Below are 24528 nucleotides of genomic sequence, written 5' to 3'. Positions count from 1 at the left end.
AACAAGCACAGCACTGCCTCACCAATGGTCCTCCCTCCCAGGCAGGCTGCTTCAGGGCATAAGGAACTAGTAGCCTCCCTGGCCTCACACCTTTGAGTAAATCCACAGGCTGCCCGTGGGGTCTCCCTTCCTGAGGTACCAACACTAGGGGTAATACTATCCCACCTTTAGACATTTCTTAAAAGAGTTTCTTCATTTTCTTAATTGCTGTTTATATCTTCTCCACCTCAGCAAGATGATCAAGCTCTGGGTCTCCTCAGCCAGCCTCATGGTCTCACTATTCTAGAGGTGAAGCTGCCTGAGAAGAGAGAAAATGGCGCCAAGATCACAGGGGTTTGGAGACTTCAGAGGCTGGTACAGTCTGTGTTTGTGAGATAAAGCGGAGTCACAGGGCTCAGCGACCGATCACTAATCACTAAACATCGGGAGAACCAGGCCCTTCCTCCAAAAGAGCAGTATTTTATAATTCAAATGTTGAGCTCCAAAGTGATTTCAGAATCCCCCAAACTTGTTTTTAATTATTATGGGTAAGAATAACTACCAGAAGTGTTCTAGCATTGTTTAATACAAACCTAGTCTATGTCTACTAATTATCACCGGCTGTTTTTAACATTGGTTTGGCTCCTAAGCACCAGTGGCCCTACTCACCTCCTGACCCAGTTTAGCACTGGGCCATGTGTGAGAAAGGAGGCTGAGTGTGTGGAAGGCGCCGTTAGACCTGGAGCCCTCAGGGTGAGAGATGCTTTGAACGTGGCCTGTAAGAAGCAGCAGCAGGGTGGGGCAAAGGCTGGTGCTGTGTCCTAAGCTCCTTGTATAGAAGAGGAGGGGGCATGCTACCCTGGGTAAGCGTCTGGGTGGTGCCGACACTGATGAAGTGACAGTGTAACTTGAAGAGGTGTCAAAGGTTCCTTTGTGTCTCTGAGCCCTTTCAGTTCCTCTTGGACTCATGACAGCAGAGGCAATATGAACCCAAAGAAATAACCTGGTCGTCTTTGGCAGGAAGGATGAGCACTAATGACCACGTCCAAAAGGTTCACATTTGGCAAAATTGTGGGGAAACAGGCATTCTTATTACCAGTGGGAATGAACACTGGTGCAACCCTTATGGAGAGGCATTTGGCAATATCTAACAAAACTACATGTGAGTTTACATTCTGACATTCTCGTAAGACATCACCTTGAAGATATACCCGCAACAACACAAAAATACACATATACAAGGTTGTTCATTGCAGCACTGTTTGTAATTGCAAAATATTACAAACCACACATACGCCCATATAAGAGAATGAATATACTATGGAACATTCACACAATGGAGTCAGTCTTTGCAGTTGCTGAAAAACAAGAGGAAGGGGAGATAGCTAAGAACTGATGTGGAGTGATTTCCAGAATGTACTGGTAAGTGAAAAAAGCGTGCAAAAGAGTATCCATGGCGTGCCACCCTTTGAGTAAGACAGGAGGGGAAATGAACCCAGAGAGGATGAGCCAGAGACTAATGAGACCGGTTCACTACTGGGGTGGGGGTGGGGGGATGGCATGGATGAATAGAAGGAAAAGGGCAGGGGAGACGGCACTTTTCTGAATATGTCTTTGTACAGTTTTGGTTTTTGGAACCATGTTAATGCTTCACAGGAACAGAAAAGAAAAGAAAATTAAAGAGGGGGTGGGGGAAGGTCCTCATTTGCTCGAATTACAGAATTAAAGAGAAATAAAACTAGTAAAGAACTATCTCCACTGAAAAGGAAAGCATGAAAAGCAATAAAAAGAGCATAGGAATAAATACTGTAGCAGACCTTATTTCTCAAAAATGGTGCAATGATACTTCCCATCCCAGATGCTCTTCTAAGAATTTGCTACTCCCTCAGCTCAGCAGAGGTGGAATCTATGCCCCTCTCCTTGAAGCTGGGAGGGCTTTTTGACTACTTTGACTAATGGAGCAGGAAGGAAGTGACATTACTTTACTTCTGAGATTAGGTCATAAAAAGCCCACCTGGCTCTTTCTCTAGGGACACTTGTGCTTGAAACCCAGTCACCACACTGAAGGAAGCCCAGGCCACATGGGGAAGAACCAAGGCCCACAGCCCCCAGCCCTAGCTGAGCTCCCAGCCACCACCCAGCAACTACTTGCCAGCCATGCAAGTGCCATCTTGGAAGCAGGTCCTCCAGCCCCCCGTCCAGCCTCCCCAGCTGACACTGCGTGGAACAGAGAGAAGGTTTTACTGCTAGGCCCAGTCAAATTACAAATCTGTGAGCAAAATAAATCACTGTTATTGTTTTAAGCCATCCCATTTGGGGCTATTTGTTACACAGCAATAGATAACTAAAACATACACCTATACCTTATTCATGACTGTCTCTACTACCAGACCACTCCTGAGAGCCAGGACGCGGCCCACACATGCTTCAGGCAGGCCAAGTGGACATGGGAGCCCAGCGCTAAAGCTCACGCACTTGCTTCAAAAGCCCCTCTTTCAAAGACAGTTGCCTGTGTTCACACAATTCTGGCTCTCTGGTTACCTAGCCCATGCAGATTAGAACCATTAGATTAGGGGTAGGGGTGGGAGATGAGGATAAGCACTCAAGGAAAGGCAACTAGAAGGACACACACTAACACCAGCCAACAGACAAGTGACAGAAAATGCTGCAGAGTCTGTGGTCTGGGATGGTTCAGACGGGGGTGAAAGGCCTGACCTCGATAGCCCTGCAGGACAACAGGCCTGAATTTCCATGTGTTGTATTAAGTCTTTAAATCACCAGGAAAAAGATTAAATCATCCCTGCCTGCTCTGCCTAAGGGGGACAGGAAGCGCAATGTGGTTTTTAAAGACTTTAATCAGACTTAACTTAGAAGATGAAAAGAAGGTTCTGGTGTTTAAAGGGGTTAAGTGCTAAGTACCTGGAAAAAAGGTTTGTACCAGAGACACCCCCACCCCACCCCAGTGACAGCAGCGCAAGGTTGAGGGGTCAGGCTCTGTGCCAGCAGGACCTCCCAGGCCCTCCTGGGGCTTCCACAGACCCCAGTGATTACACGATACAACAGGCACATGTAACACATACTGAGGAAGCGATGTTCTAAAACTTTTGTTTTTTTAATTTACAGAACTCTTTTTTAAAAAGCAAGCATTTATTTATTAGATCCTTTTCTTACATCACACAATTCTCCTCCTGATTTTCCTGAGTCTAATGAGAATCCAGACAGCTGACAGGCCAGGCAGAAAGGGAATTAGGGGGAGTGGGACTCACTGTTGGTAAACAGGACATTTCCAGAGCAGTTTTCTATTACCCCGCTCTAGCTTAGAGGGAAGTCTACTTCCCACGCTAGCTGGTAACTTAGGTCAGAGGGGGAGGCGGTGGGTCAGAGGCCAGCAAAGGCATATGGTCTTTTTTGGCCCTGACAAAGTAGGCTGGGTGAAGGTTCTGGGGCCTCTTCCACACTGAAGAGGGTCAACAGAATGACTAAAGCCTGAAAGCACAAAGAGGATGGTACCAAATGCTTCCCGTTAACAGAAATACAGTCACTATAAGAGGTTAAACACTTTAGTAACTGAACATGGAAGAAACAGGCTTCGTGCTCCACGGGCGGGAGGCTGTGCCTCAGAACCTGAGGGGGCGTAGCGGCTGGAGGCCTCAGGTCAAGCACAGTCTGAGAATGACCCACCAAGACGGCAGTCCTGGCAGCCAAAGGGCCTCGGAGTCTCAGAGCAGGTTTTGTGCACTCCATCAATTAGCAACTGTGACATTAAGCTACTTCTGTGAAGTTTGGTTTCTCCATCTATAATATGGAGAGAATACCACCTGGTTTGCAAGACTGTTCAAGGGATCAGAGTAATTCTATTACAGTGTCTTACAGACTCTGACATATGGCAGCTTATATTAGTCATCTTATCACAAATGATCTTGAGTCAATGTCCAGCTTGTTACATTTTGCAAATAATGCATATGGTAAACCTTCAAAAGCCCTAGACAGAGCTGAGGAGTCTGAGAATTTGAGTATACAATGGTTGTTAAGGAATTAGATCTCTATTGCTAATGATTCTGTGAATTTCCCTACTGATGGCCCAGTTGCTCAGGTCAAAAGCTAGGGGTAATCTCTGACTCCTTTGGTTCTCCCCATCCCACATGGAACTCATCTGCAAATCCAGCCAGCTCCCCTCCAACAGTATCCCCAAGGCCGCCGCTTCTCACCACCTGCTATCAGCCTAGCCCCTTCCTCCTGCTGCCCCTTCTCCAGTCTCCACGGAGAGCCACATGACTTTTTACACTCAAGTCAGATCAACATCAGCCCCTGCTCAAAACCCTCCCAGGGCCTCCCATGACCTCATCGGATGAGGAATTGATCCGACGAGGCCCTGCCTCTGTCCCTTGCTCACTGTCACCTACACTGACCTCACCACAGTTCCTTGAATACTCCAACCACAGGCCTGCTTCAGGGCCTTTGTACTTTCTGGTCCCCGCACCTGGAATGCTCCTCTCACACAGATCGCCAGGGCTCACTCTCTCACTTTGGTCAGGTCTCTGCCCAAATGTCACGTCCTCAAAGAGGCTGTCCTCGACCCCAATCTAAAACAGCAGTTCTGGCCACTTTCCATCCTCCCTTATTTGTCTTTATTTTCATGCTTATTGGCACCTGATGTTTGCTGTTTGCTGCTTGCTGTCTCCGTGACTAGAGTCCAAGCTCCCTAAAGAGCACAGCCCTCATCTGTCTGGTTCAGCACTGTGTCCTCAATGCCTAGAACAGGGCCTGGTACAAAAGAGGCGCTCAAAGGGCTTATGTATGAGGAAACGAATCTAAGAGCAAAAAAGCTACCCCCAGGCAGCCAGCTTTACCTTCTTCCCAGCTGTGGGGCTGCTCTCCGCACTCTGCGCTGGGCTCCTTTGGGGGCTTCGGTTTTCTTGGGGGACACACCTGGCCATGTACACCCCGTAGTCCAGAAGCATCTTCTGCCGTACACTGCCCGCTAGCTCCTTCTGCTTCGGCTGGGGCATGATCTCCTCCACGCTGCCCTTGCTGCTGCTGCGGCTGTGGGTCAGATGCCCCGAGGGACTGTTGTGTCTGCTGTGTGATGGCAAAACCCCTGGAGCAAAGAAGTGATGGCTGTTAACACAGATGAGGAAAACGACGGCAAAGGAAATGGAACACAGAGCAAACTCCACTGGGTACAGTTGAAAAGCAGCTAAAATGCTATAAATGACTATTTAAAATATACATATTTATAAGGTTATTTCCCACCCTGAAAGACACCTTCCATTGTAATGATAGATAACTTTTTAGAACAGTTTTTATTCTTCTTGAAGACAATTCAGAGGAATGGGAGCCATGATACATATCTGGTAGGTACCTTTTTCTTTTTTTCTGGTGCTCTCTTGGGGTCAGATGAAGGACTGACACAGCCCAAGGGGCACACAGAAAGTGGGCAGAAAGCTAACTGGAATTGCCATAAGCTGTGGATGGACAAACATCTTTCATTCATTCATTCAACACATTTTTCATCGAGCACTTTCTCTGGGCCAACTCCACATTAAAAAGAATGATAAGACATACACAGTCCCTGCCCTTGAACTCGGGCACCTAGGCAAATAAAGCACAATTTTCTGTAATAAGCACCGTGCTAAAGGACTTTCAGGGCAGAAGGGACAGGGTGAGTCCCTCTGCCCAAGAGCCAAGAGGCGCTTCCTCCAGCAGTGACTCTCACAGACAGTGACCTCTGGACTGCCCCTTGAAGAAACAGTTGGCATTTTCCTGGCCTAGGTGGGGGAAGAGCATTCCAGGTAGAGGGAACAGCATACGCAAAAAGCAATGACAGGGCACAGTATGTCTGGAGGACGGTGAGAGATTCAGTGCTGTTCCAAGCAAAGTACATGGGACAGAGGGACAGGAAATGAGCAGAGGGGCGGGGTAATCGATGGCAGAAGCAGTGAGTCAGGAGGCCAAGGATTCTGTGCTTCGATGGCAATCTCAGGCGTGGAGGCCATGTTGAAGGCCAGGAGCTTGAGAGCATAAGCTGCCTTCTCACTGGCCTTCTTATTATAACTAGGGTTCTCCTTCTGCTGCTTCTCTCAGAGGAGCCACAGTACATAAACATAAATATTGATATAATCTTTAAGGAACCAGCAAAGGCAAAACAATACATCTGCAAATGGTTCCATCACTGGTTAAATGATTCAGTACAAAGTATTGCAGTGAGCAGCCTAGAAGGCAAATAATCCATGAATACACCTTAGGTGGCAGACAGTCATCAATTCACGGTGGTCTTCCTCTCTTCCTACCCGGGACTCTCTCTTGATTCTCCCACGGGCCCTTTAAAAATACATAAGCATTTAGCACACGTCATTACCTGGTTTACTTCCAGAGACACCAGGTGGCTTCCTGGTTTCCAACTTCAGCTTAGATGCCAGAATAAATCTCCTAAACCACTCCTCTTTTTCTCGGCCAGTTCTCCCAAAGAGATAGAGTATCTGATCTCGCTGGCCAGATCGTGTTCCCTCCTGAGGGTGGGTTGGCTTCTTAGGGTCCTCGCCTCCCAACTCCCTCTCAGCTGGTGGCTTTTCTTCAGAAGTCTCTTTATCAGTCTGGGCCTTAGACATAAAGTCATCTTGTCGACCAAGCTCGATACAAATGGGGTACTTTTTATTCCAGATTCGCTTTCGAGCCAAACTTTTAGGCACAAGATAAATCTACAGAGAAAGGGAAAGGATTTACACTCTAAATTAAGAATTGGCTACATGGTGCATTACTACTATGCAGAGCACAGATGCAAACTTCATAGTATTTTTGACTAAAATGATGAACGTGAAAGAATTACCACCTGTCCATAACGTGACTTCAGAAACTAGAATTTTTAGAAATGACTTATCTTTCAAAATAATTCCAGAAAGTAGATATTCAAGAATTTCGCATGAGTTACAAATATCTACGATTTTCAGGTAACAGTAGCAGAATACTTATTTAATGGACTATCATCAACTAAGTTTGGATATCGACTGAGTTTAATGACCCTGGGCCAAACCTAAGCTGGGGGGAAAAAGAAGAATTTATTAAATTAGATCTTGATGGGAAGCTCAAGTTTATCAACCACAAGTTAAGAATAAATTCGTCAAAAAACTATTTTAAATAATTCTGCCATTTTGGAGAAACTCAAAGGTCACTCACAAGATTTACAAGAAAAGAGAACCTATAGCTTTTTGGAATAACAAATAATTTACATTTCTCAAAAGCAGAAGGATACTTTATCAAAATGTGGTTATTTTGCATAACTTTCCATAATTTTCACATTTACAGAGCTTGCGTTAGTTATTAGCCTAGCACCACCACACGTGGCTTTCGTTTGACCAAAAAAACTAACTCTCAGCGTCAGAAGAGTGTATGATGCCTTTGCTTCTCAGAGTGTGGTCTGTGGACCAGCAGCATGGATATCACCTGGGAGCTCATAAAAATGCAGACTCCCAGGCTCTGCTCATAGCTGCTGAATCAGATTCTGTACTTTGAAAGACGCTCAGGTGATTCATATTCACATTAATGTTTGAGAGGCACTGCTCTAAATTACACTAATACTTTAAACACACAACCTGTTAAGGGGAAAAATTACAGTAAAGCGTCCAAGATTCCAAATGCTTTTCATTCATCTAAGCTTCCAAATTAGTTGGGCTCACCTTGCTGTCGGACAGGTCGTAGATTTTCTGGCTGACGTAGGTCACCTCTGGCTTTGTTTCATTGTAGCTTGCCCTCCTGGATATATTTTTATTGGGCTTTGAAAGCCTTACGGTCCCACCCTCAAGTCGAACAAAGACTGAATGTGTCAAAGTCGCATGGTAAGTTTCTGGATCATAGTTGTAAATCTCATTCATCCATCCCTGATGGAGAAAAACTTCCTTTAGTAAAATCAGAATAAACAGACACCTGATTCAGTATGAAAATGATGACCACTCTGGTATTCAGGGCACTGAAACCAAACTTGACTACGATGCCAGTATTAACTTACTGATGACAAGAGGTTGCTGAGACAAGTCTCTGAGCTTGAAGGATAATTGTGCTGAGGGGTGATTTGGTATGTTTTTGTTAACTAAAAACCTGGATTTAGGGGGAGAATGACAATGTCCAGTTTCCTAAATAATTAAAGCTTTTGTTTCTTTTCTTTAAAGCTGAAAGGCAAATCAGGAAACTCAAAAGTTTAGTTCATGTAAATAGAAGAAGTTGTCTCAGCCTGACCTCCTCTGGGGACTAGTAATCCCACCCAGTCTGGCCTTCTTAATTAATCAGACACAGCCCACCTGCAAACAATCTTTGAAATTTCACAGACCATATTAACTCATGTTACCATACCACTCCCCATTTCTATCTCAGTGAAATCACATAGTAAAGCAGATGATCGAGACTTAGGCATTAAATAAATCACAGATATGATCAATGGTATGTCAAAATTCAAAGATATATAGTAACTTAAATGTTTAAGAATTATATGTTAATTAATATGTTTAAGAATCAACGTATGAGTACAGAGAGCAAACATGTTGAAGGTATGAACGACACACAAAACCCTTACACACAACAGAACAGTGCTAAAGCTAGTCTCATAGCTGTAATCAGTATTCATCATTTAACACTCTGCCAGCCCCACGGTACTTTTTCAGATGACATGGGTGGTCCAGATCTCTTTAAAAGAAGTTCTCTAGGGAATTTTAATTACTGTGTTCCCACTCCCCTCACTTTATGTCTTTGAAATGAGCAGAGAAATGCTGAAGATCACTACAGTAGAGTTGGGATTGTCATTCTTCTCAAAGAATAGCCATTTCCATGGTGAGTATTTGAGCCTCACACTAAAATCTTGAATTAAGAGCCTCGGCAAGTGAGGGATGCTCAAAATTCTCTTTTATTCATTCATCCATTCAGCCAAACATGCAGTGAATCTTTCTATGTGCCAAGCAGTGTGTCAGGAGTTGATACAAAGATTTTAAAAAGAATAGCATTTTCTCCACACGCTCTCCAGCATTCATTGTTTGTAGATTTTTTTGATGATGGCCATTCAGACCGGTGTGAGGTGATACCTCACTGTAGTTTTGATTTGCGTTTCTCTAATGATTACTGATGTTGAGTATGGAGGTTCCTTAAAAAACTAAAAATAGAACTACCATATGACCCAGCAATCCCACTACTGGGCATATATCCGGAGAAAACCATAATTCAAAAAGAGACATGTACCACAACGTTCACTGCAGCACTATTAACAATAGCCAGGACATGGAAGTAACCTAAGTGTCCATCAACAGATGAATGGATAAAGATGTGGCACATATATACAATGGAATATTACTCAACCATAAAAAGAAACGAAATTGAGTTATTTGTAGTGTGGTGGATGGACCTTGAGTCTGTCATATAGAGTGAAGTAAGTCAGAAAGAGAAAAACAAATACCGTATGCTAACACATATATGGAACCTAAAAAAAAAAAAAACGGTTCTGATGAACCTAGGGACAGGACAGGAATAAAGACGCAGATGTAGAGGATGGACCTGAGGTCATGGGGAGGGGGAAGGATAAGCTGGGATGAAGTGAGAGAGTGGCATGGACATATATACACTATCAAATGTAAAACAGGTAGCTAGTGGGAAGCAGCTGCATAGCACAGGGAGATCAGCTCGGTGCTCTGTGACCACCTAGAGGGGTGGGATAGGGAGGGTGGGAGGGAGATGCAAGAGGGAGGGAATATGTATACATATAGCTGATACACTTTGTTATATAGCAGAAACTAACACAACATTGTGAAGCAATTATACTCCAGTAAAGACGTTTAAAAACAACAACAACAACATTCTTGACCCAAGGGTACTCCCAGAACAGTAGAGAAGAACTGGTCTTCATTTCACCATCCTATGACCCTACTAGAGTAACTATTTTTAAAAAGTCCTCACAAAGAATATCCTGAGTGTGTTATTGGAAATAAAAACAGACAAACATGCTTCTTTATCATTGGGGGTATGTGTGTGTGTGTGTGTGTGTGTGTGTGTGTGTGTGTGTGAAATTTATGAGCCAATTATATGGATTTATACACCTCAGTAGATCTTTTGCATGAGCTAGGAATATCTCACCCTCTTCCCAATGAGTCATTGCATCTATTAAAAAATGTTGGATGAGTAAGCAGTGGCCATGGGAAGAGAGTGTAATCTAGGTGTTTGTAAAGAAACAGCAATGATCAAAGCAATGAAGCAAAAAAGGGGACAAGCGATACAGAGCACAGTGAGGCCTGAAGTGGACTGAACTGTTGGAGCATCAGTTTGGGTGGGCTTATTTTGCTAAGTATAGAACTAAGCATGATTTTTGGTTCACAATTTTTGTCTTTTTCTTTAGTCTGTTATTATGGTGAAGTACGTTCATTGATTTTTGAATGTTGAACAGTTCGCATTCTTGGGAAGATTATGCATGGGTCATGACATGCTGAAGCTGGACTATACCAGCTCATGAGAGCTGATTCTACACATCTTTTCCCAACTCCACATTCAGTGACCTTATGTTGGTAACTTGCAACTGGCCACGGTGGGAGATTTACACCATGGAAATCAGTACAAAGAGGGCTCCCCCCACCAACCGGAGAGCCAGTTTACCAGCACAACACTATTATTATCCTTTATATACACTGCTGAATTTGGTTCGCTAGTGCTTTGTTCATTTGTCCAAGTGCATGAAGGAAGTTGGTCTATAGTCTTTTTGCAGTATCTTTTGGTATTATTATCTAGCCTCATAAAATGAGCTGGGAAGTGTTCCTTCTATTTTCTGGAGGAGTTTGTGTAGAATTAATATTTCTTCCTTAAAGGTTTGGTAAATTCGCCATGGAAGCCATGTGGGTCCAGAGTTTTCTTTGTAGAAAGGTTTTAAACTATGAATTCAATTTCTTTAGTTACTATTGGACTATTCAGGTTATCTAGTTCTTCTTGAGTGGGCTTTGATAGTTTATCTTATAAGGAAATTTGTCTGTTTCATCTAAGTTATCCAGCTTCTGGGCATAATGTTTTTTGTAATATTTCCCTATTATTCTTTTAATGTCTGTAGAGTCTGTAGTGATGTCCTTTCTTTCAGTCCTGATATTGGTAACATTTCTTCTTTTCTAATATAATCATTTATTGCTATTAATTTATCTCTAAGCACTGCATCAGCTGCAATTTTTGATTTGCTGTATTTTCAATTTTATTCAATTGAAAATATTTTCTACTTTCCCTTGTGACTATCTTTGGACCCATGGCTAATCAGAAGTATGTTTAATTTCCAAATATTTGCGAATTTTCCAGACATCTTTCGGTTATTGTTTTCTAGTTTACTTCCATTATAGTCAGAGAACTTGCTTTGTATAATTTCAGTTCTTTTCAACTTGTTAAGGTTTGTTTTATGGCCCAGAATATCGTCTATCTGGGGAATGTTCCATGTACACTAAAAAAAAATATGCATTCTGCTGTTGTTGGGTAGAGTTTTCTATAAATGTATTTATTTGTCTTTTTAAACACAAGCATTTTTCGCTAAACATCTCCTGACATATAATCCACAGTTCTCTTTTTATCCAATTTGGTTGCAGAAAATACTTTCTTACATATAACAGGTTTACTAGGCTTAAAGTTCTAAAGGCAACTAGATTAATAGAGAACTTGCAGCAGATCTGATTTTTCTAGGCTGCTTCAGAGCCATGCTCAAGGCCAGGTTGAGTTTACATGCAGTGCTACTAAAACCAAGAAGAATCCATGGAGGGAGGGAAGGAGGGACTGGTGCTTAAGAAGTTCTAACGGTCAAGGAATAACTATGAAATTAAAATAGCAACTTGCTATCAGTGTCCTTTATAAGCCATTTGGCCATATGGTCCCCACCTGGGATTGCTCTTTTGAGTCATTTCACTCTGAATGTATACTTCCTGGCTAAAGCAGAGGCTACTTGAGGATACAGAATATGTGTGATACATTTGTGGGTCCATCACAACATCTTAGCTGAGATGCTCACCCTTTATTTAAAGACTTTTGAATTATGACAATCATAATTTGATATGACAAACATTTCTGCAATAATATCTCCATATAAAATATTTTTCATTAGTTCCCAGCTATGTTAGATTATAGTAGACATATAAAAAAGGCAATAGAACTAACACGGTTCTGGAATTTTCGACAAAATTCCCAACATTACAGTTATCATCCAGTCACCATCAGACTAGAAAGGCTGAAGGGAAAAAAAGACAAGCTTTATACTATGAAGTTACTCTTAAATAATAAGACAGCCTCTGAGAAACAGAGTAATTTTTAGAGAATTCCCCCTTTTCGAAACTCCTGCGACTGGACAGATTATTTGATTTATGAATTAAGAGAAATTTAGGAATAAAAGATTGTTTCTACCCAATTGCTTTCATTTTTTCTTTCCTAAGTCAGAAAACGCAGAATTATTCAGGGAAGCACTCACTATCCAATGGAAATACAACATGAGCCATAAATGTGCATCATGAAAATATGTAGTTTTAAATTGTCTAGTAGCCACACTAAAAAAGAAAAAAGCAGGTGAAATTAATTTTAACAATGTATTTTATTTAACCCAATATATCCAAATTATCATTTCAACATGTAATAAATATTAAAAATTATTAATAAGATTTTACATTCTTTGTTTTGTACTGTCTTCAAAATCCATTATGTATTTTACACTTAGAGCACATCTCAGTTCAAACTAGCTACACTTCCCTGCTCAACGGCCAAATGTGGCTGGTGTCTACTCTACTAGACAGCCCATGCCCAATTCTTGGGTTCCAGCTTTTCAGACCTAGACACTGGGCTCAACCAGGATGGTCAAAACCCTCCTCTTTCCTTACTGACACTTCCATACATGCAGGTTTATGCAGTGTTAGTAGGTGCTTTACCTAATTGAATGAGAAGATAATCTAAACCTGTCTCCAGGTGAAACATTCTATTTTAGAAATTCAAAACCCCTTTAAAAAGCTAACATCAAATATTAAAAACTCAGGAATAAGAACAAAAGTAATCTAGGTAAAAGGCTAAAGTTTTTAAAACTCTTATAGTTCTATAAGATCATTAAAAGATACTCAACTTGTGAACAAACTTACATAACACTTTTAGCTTATTCCTTTGATTTTTAGTAGAAAAAAGACAAGACACAGGCACGCGTGTTGGGACACAAGCCCTGCATCAGCTCATCCGTTTACAGGCTTGCTCAGGTGAAGAGCCATCACTCTGCACTAGTCTAAGAAACAGCTGCTCAGTTTTTGTTCCTCATCAAATTCTTACATCTGGTTAACAAGAGCAACTGTTTCCAAGTGCTTCAGGGACTGGTTTTTAGCCACAAAGCCAGGCTCTTGACCCAGCAGCCTGAGCTACCACCTGAGCCCTCTACAGAGTTCTCACTGGGCCACAGCCTGTGTCCGCCCACGTGGCCACAGTTCTGAGATGAGATGTGGCTGTCCTTCTTTGCTGACAGCTCTGACAGGGACAGGTCACCCTCTACCACGGACCAAGCTGCAAGAACACTAGAACACTAGCCTGATTCCCAGGAATATGGAGAAGAGTTTCAAGTCCTCCACAGCTCAAAACCACAGGACCCTGCCTGCCCCACTGGAGGAGACAGTGGTGAGAGGCAGGGGTAGGCCTAGGAAGAGAATCCAGGAGCTGCTTTTCCTTGGGAAAGCCCAAGCAGGCAGACTCCCTTCTTCAAGCTGGGATTGGAGCTGGCTTGACCCTCCTCCTCCCAACCCCCATCCTTTCACAATCACCTGTGGCTGAGCTCTAAACACAAAGGCACCTGTGGGTTCTCCTTCCCTTTTATCTTCACATTTCCTCCTTCCTGCGGTACCGTGTTAAAAATCTATCAGAGGCTAAAGTCCACAGCTGCCAAAACCAAATAAATACAACTCACAAATCAGGATTTGAACTGCACATCTATTGTGAACAATCATTTGTTAGCTTCAGCGAGACTGGATCCTTGATCTTACTTGATTACATGAAGGGCTGCTGGTCCAAACACAGGCACTGAAGCCAACCCACATCCATTAGCAGAACAGCAGAGTCTGAAACAATTGGGTTCCAATCCTGGCTTGACTACTTACCGCCTAGTTGGATGATGCTTAGCCTGAGACCCTTGGTTTTCTCACCTGTAAAAGGGTCCTGCACACCTTACTTCCCAACTTCATGCATCCCTGGTCCCCACCTCCCACTCTGCTCAAGCCATAATGACTTTCTCCACGATAACAGCACCTTGTTGAGGTACAGTCTGCATATAGAAAAGGAACAAATCTTATGCATATGATTTTTTAAATACCGATATTAATATTCGTTATAATAGCTGGCATTTAAGCTCACATTATGATCCTGGCTCTCACATGCATTATCTCCTTTACTTCTGCCAATTCCCTAAGAATTTGCAGGTGAGGAAAGCGGTGAGCGAGGTTAAGAGATTTGCTTAGACAGGGGTTAAAAAAGTGGTCTGTGGAGTGGCAAATCTGGGACTTAAACCAAGTCTGCCTGACTACGAGGTCCAGGCTCCTACCCCACTTCCACAGCACAGCCCCACCTTTAGTCTGGCTAACTCCTGGTCATCCCTCAGGTCATGGCAAAGATGACGCTTCTCCTCGGAAGCTTCCCTGATTACCTAGGCTCAGTTCTCTGTTACCTTCCTCCTATCACTGTATTCATTAACTGCCTGGTTTGCTTAACTACAAACTCAAGACAATCACAGTTGTAACAAATGTTTGTCAACTGAATACATAAATGTAGCCTAATTCAGAGGGTGGCTGTGAGGATTAAATAAAATCTGTAAAGCACAAGTAAGTAGGACAGACTGGTGTGCTCATCACAGCCTGTAGGGATAGTTGTGGCTGCACAGGTGGAGAGAAGGAATGAGTTGAGATCCTACTAAGCACAGGGAACTGTAGGGCTTATTTGAAATAGAAGACGTGGTCCCTGTTCCTGAAGAGAAACACCAAATTATTATCGCACCAAAGAGCACAGAACAGGGACTGCCCTGGTGGTGCAGCAGTTAAGAATCTGCCTGCCAACACAGGGGACACAGGTTCGAGCCCTGGTCCCGGAAGATCCCACATGCCGCGGAGCAACTAAGCCCATGTGCCACAACTACTGAGCATGCGCTCTAGAGCTCGCGAGCCACAATGACTGAGACTGTGCTCTAGAGCCCCCAAGCCACAACTACTGCGCCTGCATGCTACAACTACTGAGCCTGTGCACCACAACTACTGAAGCCTGCACGCCTAGAGCCCGTGCTCTGCAACAAAGAGAAGCCACTGCAATGAGAAACCCGCGCACCGCAACGAAGAGTAGCCCCTGCTCGCCGCAACTAGAGAAAGCCCTAACACAGCCAAAAATAAATAAAATTTAAAAAAAAAGGAGCACAGAACAAGAAAAGAAGTAACCTCAGAAAGACAACGAAGAGTAAAAATTGTTAAAGCTTTTCAGGACAGAAACTGAATTAGCCACTTCTTATCTATAGAGGAGAGGGCAGTGTTGTGACTAGAGCCCAGGTGTCCTGACTCCCACGTAGGGTTCTTTCTGGAACATTACAAGCTTTGATAGGAAACCCGGAGAGAATCACAAGAGCTGCTGCTTAACCCACATTGTCAGGCATCCAGGATGCAGACTGGCCACTGGGAGGCTCAGGCCAACAGGTGGCCAGGCACGACTGCTTTCCGAGTTCCCTGTTCTGCCCGCTAATGCACCCCTACTGACTCAAATCCAGGTTGCCCTTGCAGGAAGCAATTACCCAGTGCAAACCCTGATTGCCTTTTTTTTTTTTGTGGCCCATGCAGCGTGTGGGATCATAGTCCCCCGACCAGGGATCCAACCTGCAGCTCCTGTAGCAGAAGCATGGAATCTTAACCACTGGACCACCAGGGAAGTCCCCTGACTGCCTTTGGATACTACCAATCAGCTAAATTTTACCTGGGGCTTGACCTACTCCCTGGGTTAAGCTGCACATGGCATTTCCACACCTAAGCGACCAAATATCCAATCTTGTGAGCAGTGCAGCAACTCCAAGGTCTTCATCGTGTTCCCCAAATAGTGACCAACTGTCCACTGCGCAGCTGTTCTAAAAGTCTTCACCCTGAATTCCTTACCCAGTAAGATCTTTCTCCAACTTTGTTTCGTTATGTGGGTGGGTCTAAAGAGGTACAGATACAGTTAGCAACTCATTCCATTTCAACAACTCAACTAAAGAACTCAGAGATGCTCTCAACCCACACTAGAGCGTCCCAGACAAGCCTTGTTTCTTTCTGACGCTGGAACTGTCAAAACAGAGACAGTGCCCGCCGCTGGGGGACAATGACCGCAGTCAGCTGGGCTGCAGCTGTCTGGCCCACAGACTGGTCCTGTGATCCCAGTTGTAAAAGGTCAGGGGTTTCTCTTCAATTCTCCGCTGGATTTAGAAGCCATGTCTGGCTGAAAGTACAAACCACAATCTATAAAGGGACTCGTTTAATACTTGGAAAGATTAAAAGCTACAATTAACCTTTTGCAAAATAATAAAGTCTGGAAGAATTATTATTGTGCTCACTTTCAGTTACAGTGCCAGTCAGGAGGTCAAGGCCAATGCTCTCTTCGTCAGCTTGATGCTGAGGTGACCAAAGAAATGTGCCATCCCTCTGGCCTGAGGACGCAATGGGGATTTCTCTATCTTCAGTGCGTGGGGTGCCTGGGCTGACACCCTCCTGTCACGTGGTTGTGCTGGCCTCAAGGCCCCTGCCACTCAGATCCCCTGCATCATTCCTTCATCTACTCTATCAGGGAAGGAGCAAATCCTAAACATAAGAACAGAGCCAGGACCCAAGGTCCCTTGCCGCTGAAAAACATCTCTGAAAAATCACACAAAAGTGTGATTATTTTTCGTTTGTCTCCCAAACTAAAACATAAGCAGGGCTTTCTCTTTGCCAGGCTCAAACCCTTTTTGATGTGTTAATGGTTTAGAACTGGAGTCATCAGTCAAAACATAATATCACAGATCATGGACTTAGAGAATACGGCAGGAACAGTCTACTAAACTTTACAGAACTTTAGATGCTAATTTGACTTTACCCATGAAAGACAGACCTACAGACAGAACTCACACTATGAATGATAGCCTCAAGCAAATAGTCAACATTCAAAATAAATGCTGATTGAAGACAGTATCTTAAAAAAAAAAGTACATTAAAGGAGGGAAGCGCCAGCATCAATACTATCCACATCCTCCAACTGCCTGCTTCAAGGTCACCTTCACAGTAGTGTCACCAGACACACTGGAGTCAGGGCTTAAGCCACAGTCTCTGCCTGGGAAAATGGCCTTTATCCTAGTTTTTCCTATCCTTTAGGGCAGCACCTTGTAAATTCAGGTATGTGACTTGGCAGACAGTGGTAGAGGTAGGAGATAACAAGCATGTAAATTAGACAGAAAAACAACATCATATCAGATGAACCAATAAAATAATCAAGGTCTGAGTTATGTGAATACACGATAAACATTAAATCACATTAACAAGTGTTGAAATTATAAAATAGATCAGCAAGCAAATAAATTAGTAGATCAGCTTTAGATCACATATCCTGTCAGTTAAATTTTTTTGAGTATATACTCAGAATGTAGACATTTACTTATAAATTATATACATGTTCTAATATAATACAGCTTTTATAAAAATTAAAAATAGAAATAAAGAGCAAAAAATGAAATAATTAGCCTTTTCACTATTAGTTTTGGCTTTCTGACAGCTTTGTACTATCTTCAGCTGACACATCAAGGCTCAATATATATACTTAGGGTGAGGCTCACTGTTAATGATAATGGATGTAAATCCGTATTTCAAACAGTCTTCTTGATAATTTCCAAGGATTTTGACCAAAGGTCAACATATGGTCATCTGTATGTTAAATATTAGCAAGGCTTTTTTACGTTCTTATAGATAAAAAGAGTAAAAATATATACAAAAAGAAACTTTAATATTTTCTTCTTGGATCGTGCCTTCAGCAACCCATTTTGGAGACCACTGAAAGGAGAAACAGAATGAATCAGAGTTCACAAGAGCCTCTGGGGCATCAACATGACAACATGCTCATGCCCTGGGGCCATCCTGCTTACAATCTCCTTGTCTTTGGGGGGATGGCAAACGAAAGGCTAATTATTGCACAATAAGAACAATCTTCGATGGATTTTGTATCTTCTTTATATATTACATATAAAATTTAGAAGTGAAATGGTATATAGCATTGATATTTTTTCATGATTAATACTTTACTTTTCAAAAAAACATGATTTGAGAAATCTCAGACCCACAATGCTCACAGCCTCTCTCTTCACTCCACAGATGACACCTGGAACAAAGCCAGAAAGGATGGTCCTCCAATAGCTAGCTGGAATTCAGGATGCATTTTCCCAAGGAAATGATGCTACAAAACTGCAGTTACCTATAGGTGGACCAGAATTACGGTTCAGCCATGCCATAAGTTAATAGGTTAAGAGGAAAACTGGCAAAATGTTGATAATTGTTGAAGCTGAGTATTGGATACATGGGGATTCATTATACTCTTCTCTCTACTTTTGTATATACTTGAAATCCCCTACAATAAAACATTAAAAAATAAAAGATGAAAAAAATCATGCTGGGGCCACCTGACATCCTTACCATTGCTCCTGTGTAATTCAGGAAGCATTTTCCCCACAGTTGCTTCTCCAACCAACTCAAAACATGGGGTACCTGCTTGCAAGTGAGAGTGTCTGCAATGAAACACCGCACCCGACAAACTCCCCTAAGCAACAAGGGGCACTGGGAAATAGCCATGATTATAAATGCCAAACACAGAAACTTAAGTGACCCATTAGAGGGGCAGGATATTTTCAGTTAAGTACAACATGGAAAGAAATACTTTTTTTTATTTCTTGTACTCATTGTATTAAGGATTATAAGACACCAAAAAAGAGCAACCTTTTTTGGCTGTATGCAGTGGGTCTCTTTTGGCTGTATATAATGAGGCTGTTTTTGCCTTAAAGTTTGCTCACTCTAATTTCTGAAAAGAAAGAATTGCATGAAATTGAGATTAAACTTACAATTTAGAATTTCTTCTCAAAACTGATAATGTTCTCCCTAAAAAGTATTCTTTTATATGTCAAAACCACAGCCTGTATTTAGGGAATGCAATTATTATAAAAACCTATCCCTCTTATTAAATATCTAAATATGACATGACCTAAGGAAAAAAGGTTCTCCAAAATTAATTTGTTAGTTTTGCAATGGTGTAAATGTAATATTAGTCAACCTTCTAGGCCATATCTTTCAAAAAGAGACACATCATCACTCCTGAAACCAACACCCTACTGCTGTGTTCTGCAGGTGGTTTATAAGTCTGAGATAAAGAATTTACTCATGAATGTAATTCACAACTACATGTCATACACTCAAACATAAACCCAAGAACCTTTTGAAATCTTCAGGAAGTTTCTCATTATAGACATGTGGAAACTTAGTGTGCAAGAACGGCACTGAATTAAATACAATCGTGCCTCAGCATCCAAGGGGGCCTGGTTCCAAGACCCCCGCAGATACCAAAATCCACAGATGCTCAAGTCCCTCATATAAAATGGTGTAGTATTTGCATAAAAACTACGCACAGCCCTCCCCCATATACTTTATTATTTTTTGAATATTTACTTATTTAGGCTGCGCCAGGCCTTAGTTGCAGCACATGGGATCTTCGTTGCAGTATGCGGGCTCTTACTTTAGGCATGCGTGCGGGATCTAGTTCCCCAACTAGGGAGCAAACCCGGGCCCCCTGCATTGACAGCATGCAGTCTGCCCACTGGACCAGTGAAGTGCCCCCACCCCATATACTTTAAATCATCTCTAGATTACTTATAACACCTAAGACAGGGTAAATGCTATGTAAATGGTTGTAAATACAATGTAAACGCTATGCAAATAGTTGCCAGCATGCAGCAAATTCAAGTTGTGCTTTTTGAAACTTCCTGGAATTTTTTTCCAAATATTTTTGATCCCCAGTTGGTTGAGTATGGGGACAGGGAACCTGAGGATATGGAGACTGACTGTATGTATACTCCTGGTCATGCGACAAGTACATTCTTGGAAAAGAAAGAGCATCCAACTTGCTTAAGAACACTCAGCAAGGCAAACATCCCAAGTGCAACATGCTGACTCTAAATGCCTCATTCTCCCATTCTTTCCCAGGGCCCCTAGTTCAGGGTATCTAGCTAGTCACCCAAAGTAAAACCCCGGAAGGTTACCACCTAGGGGTGTTGCTCACAATGCCGCCCCTGGACTCAGTGGCACAAACAAGGCCCCGCCAGGAGCTAACTTACCCAGACCCCCATGCTGTAAGTCCCATTAGCTTCTCCTAACATTTTGGTCTTCCCCCGGCTTTCATGCATTCACATGTCACTTTATTATGAATGCAGGTGGTGACATCTTTCTCCTAACTGCTGCTTCGTATTAGCTATGAATTCCCATCATTAAGAACAAGCAGGCTTTGGAGAAGGTTCTGAGAGTTATTCTGTGGACTTTGTGACAGCTCTTTGGCCTCACAGAGGCTTCGACAGCTTCTATTCCAGACAGTAGAGCTGCTGATTGGTGGGGTTACTGGGGAGGTGGTAGGGTACCATGAGGCCTAACCAACCCCACAGCAGTCTTTGAGAAGAGTTACTACTTGACTGCAAAGCAGTCTTTTTGGCTCACCAGCCCACACACTCATCACTGCTGCAGTGTCATTTGTAAACACAAATGTCTGCAGTATGGATGGAATAATAAAATCACCTGGATAAAGTACAGAAAAACTTTACTTTTCTCCTCCTGTTTCCTTGTCATGTGAAGGCACATCAAAAAAACAAAACAAAACTGCAATGCTCCTTGAATTGTTTATGAAGCCAATAAAGGAACCAGACTCTCAGTCCAGGCTGCAAGGACTGCCGAGGCCCACCGATGAGAACTTACATTGTTCAGAGGTTTAAAATCACATGGTCTCCTAAAACAGTCCCGAGCACCAAGCTCCCCGCCTGACTGGTTCATGGGCTTCCAGATGTAGTCTACTTAGGGCAGGAAGTATGCAGGATCAAGGGGCTAGGCCTCTGTACTAGAGAGTTTCATCACAGAGTGAGGTTTTATAGCCTCCTATATCAGTGAATGTTTAAAAATTTTTCCGTACCTGCCCTCAAGAATTGCATCATATCCTTTACAAAAAAACAACTAAATAGCATCAGATGCACAGAAAATAACTCAAACCAGCTGACGAATCCCTGGAATCAAGCCATATTCAAAAAATGACTCTTTCAACTCCCCCCAGAAACAGGTTCACAGAACCGTTTTATAAAGAAACCAAGGCCCGGGACTTCCCTGGTGGTGCAGTGGTTTAAGAATCCGCCTGCCAATGCAGGAGACATAGGTTCGAGCCCTGGTCTGGGAAGATCCCACATGCCGTGGAGCAACAAAGCCCGTGTGCCACAACTACTGAACCTGTGCTCTAGAGCCCGTGAGCCACAACTACTGAGCCCGCATGCCACAACTACTGAAGCCCATGCGCCTAGACCCCATGCTCCACAATAAGAGAAGCCACTGCAATGAGAAGCCTGCGTACCACAATAAAGAGCAGCCCCCTGCTCGCCGTGACTAGAGAAAAGCCCACGTGCAGCAACAAAGACCCAATGCAGCCAAAGATAAATAAATTTATTTAAAAAAGAAACAAAAAACCACATTTATCCCAGGCATCAAGGGTGAAACACCTTCCTTAAAAAAAAAAAGAAAGAAAGAAAGAAAGAAAGGAAAGCGTCAGTCCTGCATGGCTCCCCTACTCACTAGCTACGTGACCCTGGGCAAGTAACTTCCCTCTCTGTGCCTTCATGTCCTCATGAGCACACAACTTAACTGAAAAGGGTTGTGATGAGGATTAAATGAGATAATATACCCAACACTCAGCCCTCTGTCGGTGCTCAGCATCGTAGTGCTGCCTTTACTGTTTCAATGATCAAATCAAAACAACCACACTGTGCTATAACTTTGTCATCCTCTGTGTAGGTAGTAAGTTCCTGATTAATCAGTAGACTACTTAGTAAATTGGACTCAGCATTAAAGATTGACTGGATTAAAAGTAAAATCTTCCCAAGACAATTATGAGCTCAAACCAGTTTAAACTGAATACTGCAGTCAGTCATTAGGCACTGGAGTTAATGTAAGTACCATTTTTCTTTGCTAAAGTTAGCGCTAACTTCCTTAGAGGGCATGTAATTCAGGTAGTCACTGCACCACCCTATCAAAAAAGTTTAGCAACCATGCATAATGAGTCACTTTTGCTCCACTTCTTATATTAATGCTAAGCTTAAGTGTGCCATAGCCTCAAGATTCAGCACCAGCTTCTCTTAAAAAAGAAACAGTCTCATAACGTATTGCCATGTGAAAGGGAAAAAAAAAAAAGACTAAACTGCAAAACACAGGCATATCTCATTTTATTGCGTTTCCCTTTACTAAGCTTCATTGATGTTGTATTTCTTGCGAATTGAACGTTTGTGGCAACCCGGAATTGTCAGGTGATGGTTAACATTTTTTAGCAATAACTTTAAAAAAAAATTTATTTTACTGAAGTATAGTTTATTTACAATATTGTGTAGCAATGAAGTATTTTTAAATTAAGATATATACACTGTTTTTTTTAGACTGAATGCTATTGCACATTTAACAGAGGACAGTATAGTGTAAACATAACTTTTATATGCACTGGGAAACCAAAAATTCGTGTGACTCCCTTACTGCAATATTTTGCTTTATTGTGGTGCTCTGGAACCAAACCTGCAATATCTCTGAGATATGCCTGTATATATGATCCTATTAAATCAAAACAAAAAGAGTGCATGAGTGTGAATGTGTGTGATATATGTACTCATACATGCAGAAATGTAGGAAAAAACAAGGATATATACCAAATATATATTTACATATATGTATATATTATATATTAACTATAATTCCTTCCCACTAGTGTGATAAAGAATATCTTTTTCCTTTGGGTTTTCTGTGGTTTTTTAAACATTGATAGTGCATTTTTTTTTAAATAAGGAAAAAAGGTTATGAAATTAAAAAAAAAAATAAGACAAACAGTATTTTGGACCCTGAGAGTTCTTCCCCTTGTTTTGTTGTGGGGTTTTTGTTTTCATTTTTGTGTTGTAATAAATAGAGATCATGGTGCCATTTTTTGAGCACTCATTTAAACAGAGAGGAGGACAAACCTATTAACAGAGAAACCAAACAAGCTTTGAATTATAAAAAAATTATCAAAATAACAAGTGTTGGCAAAGATGTGGAGAAACTGGAATCCTTGTACACTATTGGTGGGAATGTAAAATGGTACAGCCACTGTGGAAAATAGTACGGCAGTTCCTCAAAATATCAAAATTAGAATTACCGTATGATCCAGCAATTTCACTTTTGGGTACATACCCCAAAGAATTGAAAGCAGGGTCTTGAAAACCTGTTTATACACCCACGTTCATAGCAGCATTACTCACAATAGCAAAAATGTGGAAACAACCCAGTGTCCACCAACAGATGAATGGATAAGCAAAATGTAGTAAGTATAGACATACAATGGAATATTATTCAGCCTTAAAAAAGGAACAAAATTCTGCAATATGCTACAACAGGTTAGAACCTTGTGGACATTATTCCAAGTGAAACAAGCCAGTCACAAAAAGACAAATACTGTGTGATTCCACTAATATGACACACTTAGAGTATTCAAAATAAAAAAAACAGAAAGTAAAACGGTGGTTACCAGGAGCCAGGCAGAACGGAAAATAGGGAGTTATTGTTTAGTGGGTTTAGAGTTTCAGTTTTACAAGCTGGATGGTAGTGATGACTGTACAACAATGTGAATGAATATTAAATATAATACCGCTGAACTGTACACTTAAAAATGGTTAAGATGGTAAATTCTGTTAGGTGTATTTTACCAAAATTAAAATATATATATACAAAGAAGTGTGTATGTGCCTATGACTTATGACCTATACAAGCTACAGCTGTACTTCTATATGGTGTATACTGTGAAACACACAACAACCAGAAACTTTTTAAATATGCAGAAATAAACACAAATGGAAGTTCTAGTAGTTTCTTTCTGCACCCTAGTGGTTTGCCTCGGCCGTCCCTCAGGAGGCCCAAATCCTGAGATCTGATATGCACGGGAAAGTGATGCCTCCTTCTAGAGCCCAGACCCCACTGTGTGCAGGGCAAAGAGTAGTGCCAGCAGTGGCCCACCCCTGACGTTAGTCTGCTTTCTCTTCCTCTGTCCCTTCTCTTGCATTCCAGGAGTATTTAACCCTGCTCCGAGATCTCAAGAATATTTAATCCTAACAGACTTAGCTATAATGAATCCTGAGCAAGTAGCAAATCCCTGGCAAATTTAGAGAGAGACTGGAATGGAAACTGGATGGAAATGCTACTCTCCAGAGCCATGGAGAGCCTTGAAAAACCACATGGTGAACTGGCAAAACCTGAACTAGAATGAGGTTTACCA

General features: G+C 42.1%; 1 protein-coding gene across 1 annotated transcript in view; it reads right to left on the bottom strand.

The window, feature by feature from the left end:
- TEX2 (testis expressed 2) overlaps positions 1 to 24528 on the bottom strand; it is a 108743-nt gene that overhangs the window by 34644 nt on the left and 49571 nt on the right. The window contains exons 3-5 of the mRNA XM_065896699.1: positions 7653 to 7853; positions 6338 to 6677; positions 4830 to 5077 (exon numbers count right to left, since the gene is read on the bottom strand). Coding sequence (XP_065752771.1) covers positions 4830 to 5077; positions 6338 to 6677; positions 7653 to 7853 — 789 coding nt within the window. The remainder of the gene's footprint in view (positions 1 to 4829; positions 5078 to 6337; positions 6678 to 7652; positions 7854 to 24528) is intronic.

This window comes from Phocoena phocoena, chromosome 19, assembly GCF_963924675.1.
Source record: "Phocoena phocoena chromosome 19, mPhoPho1.1, whole genome shotgun sequence".
NCBI lineage: Eukaryota > Metazoa > Chordata > Mammalia > Artiodactyla > Phocoenidae > Phocoena > Phocoena phocoena.
The sequence above is the reverse complement of the archived record's forward strand: the minus strand, read 5'-3'. Positions and strand labels throughout refer to the sequence as shown.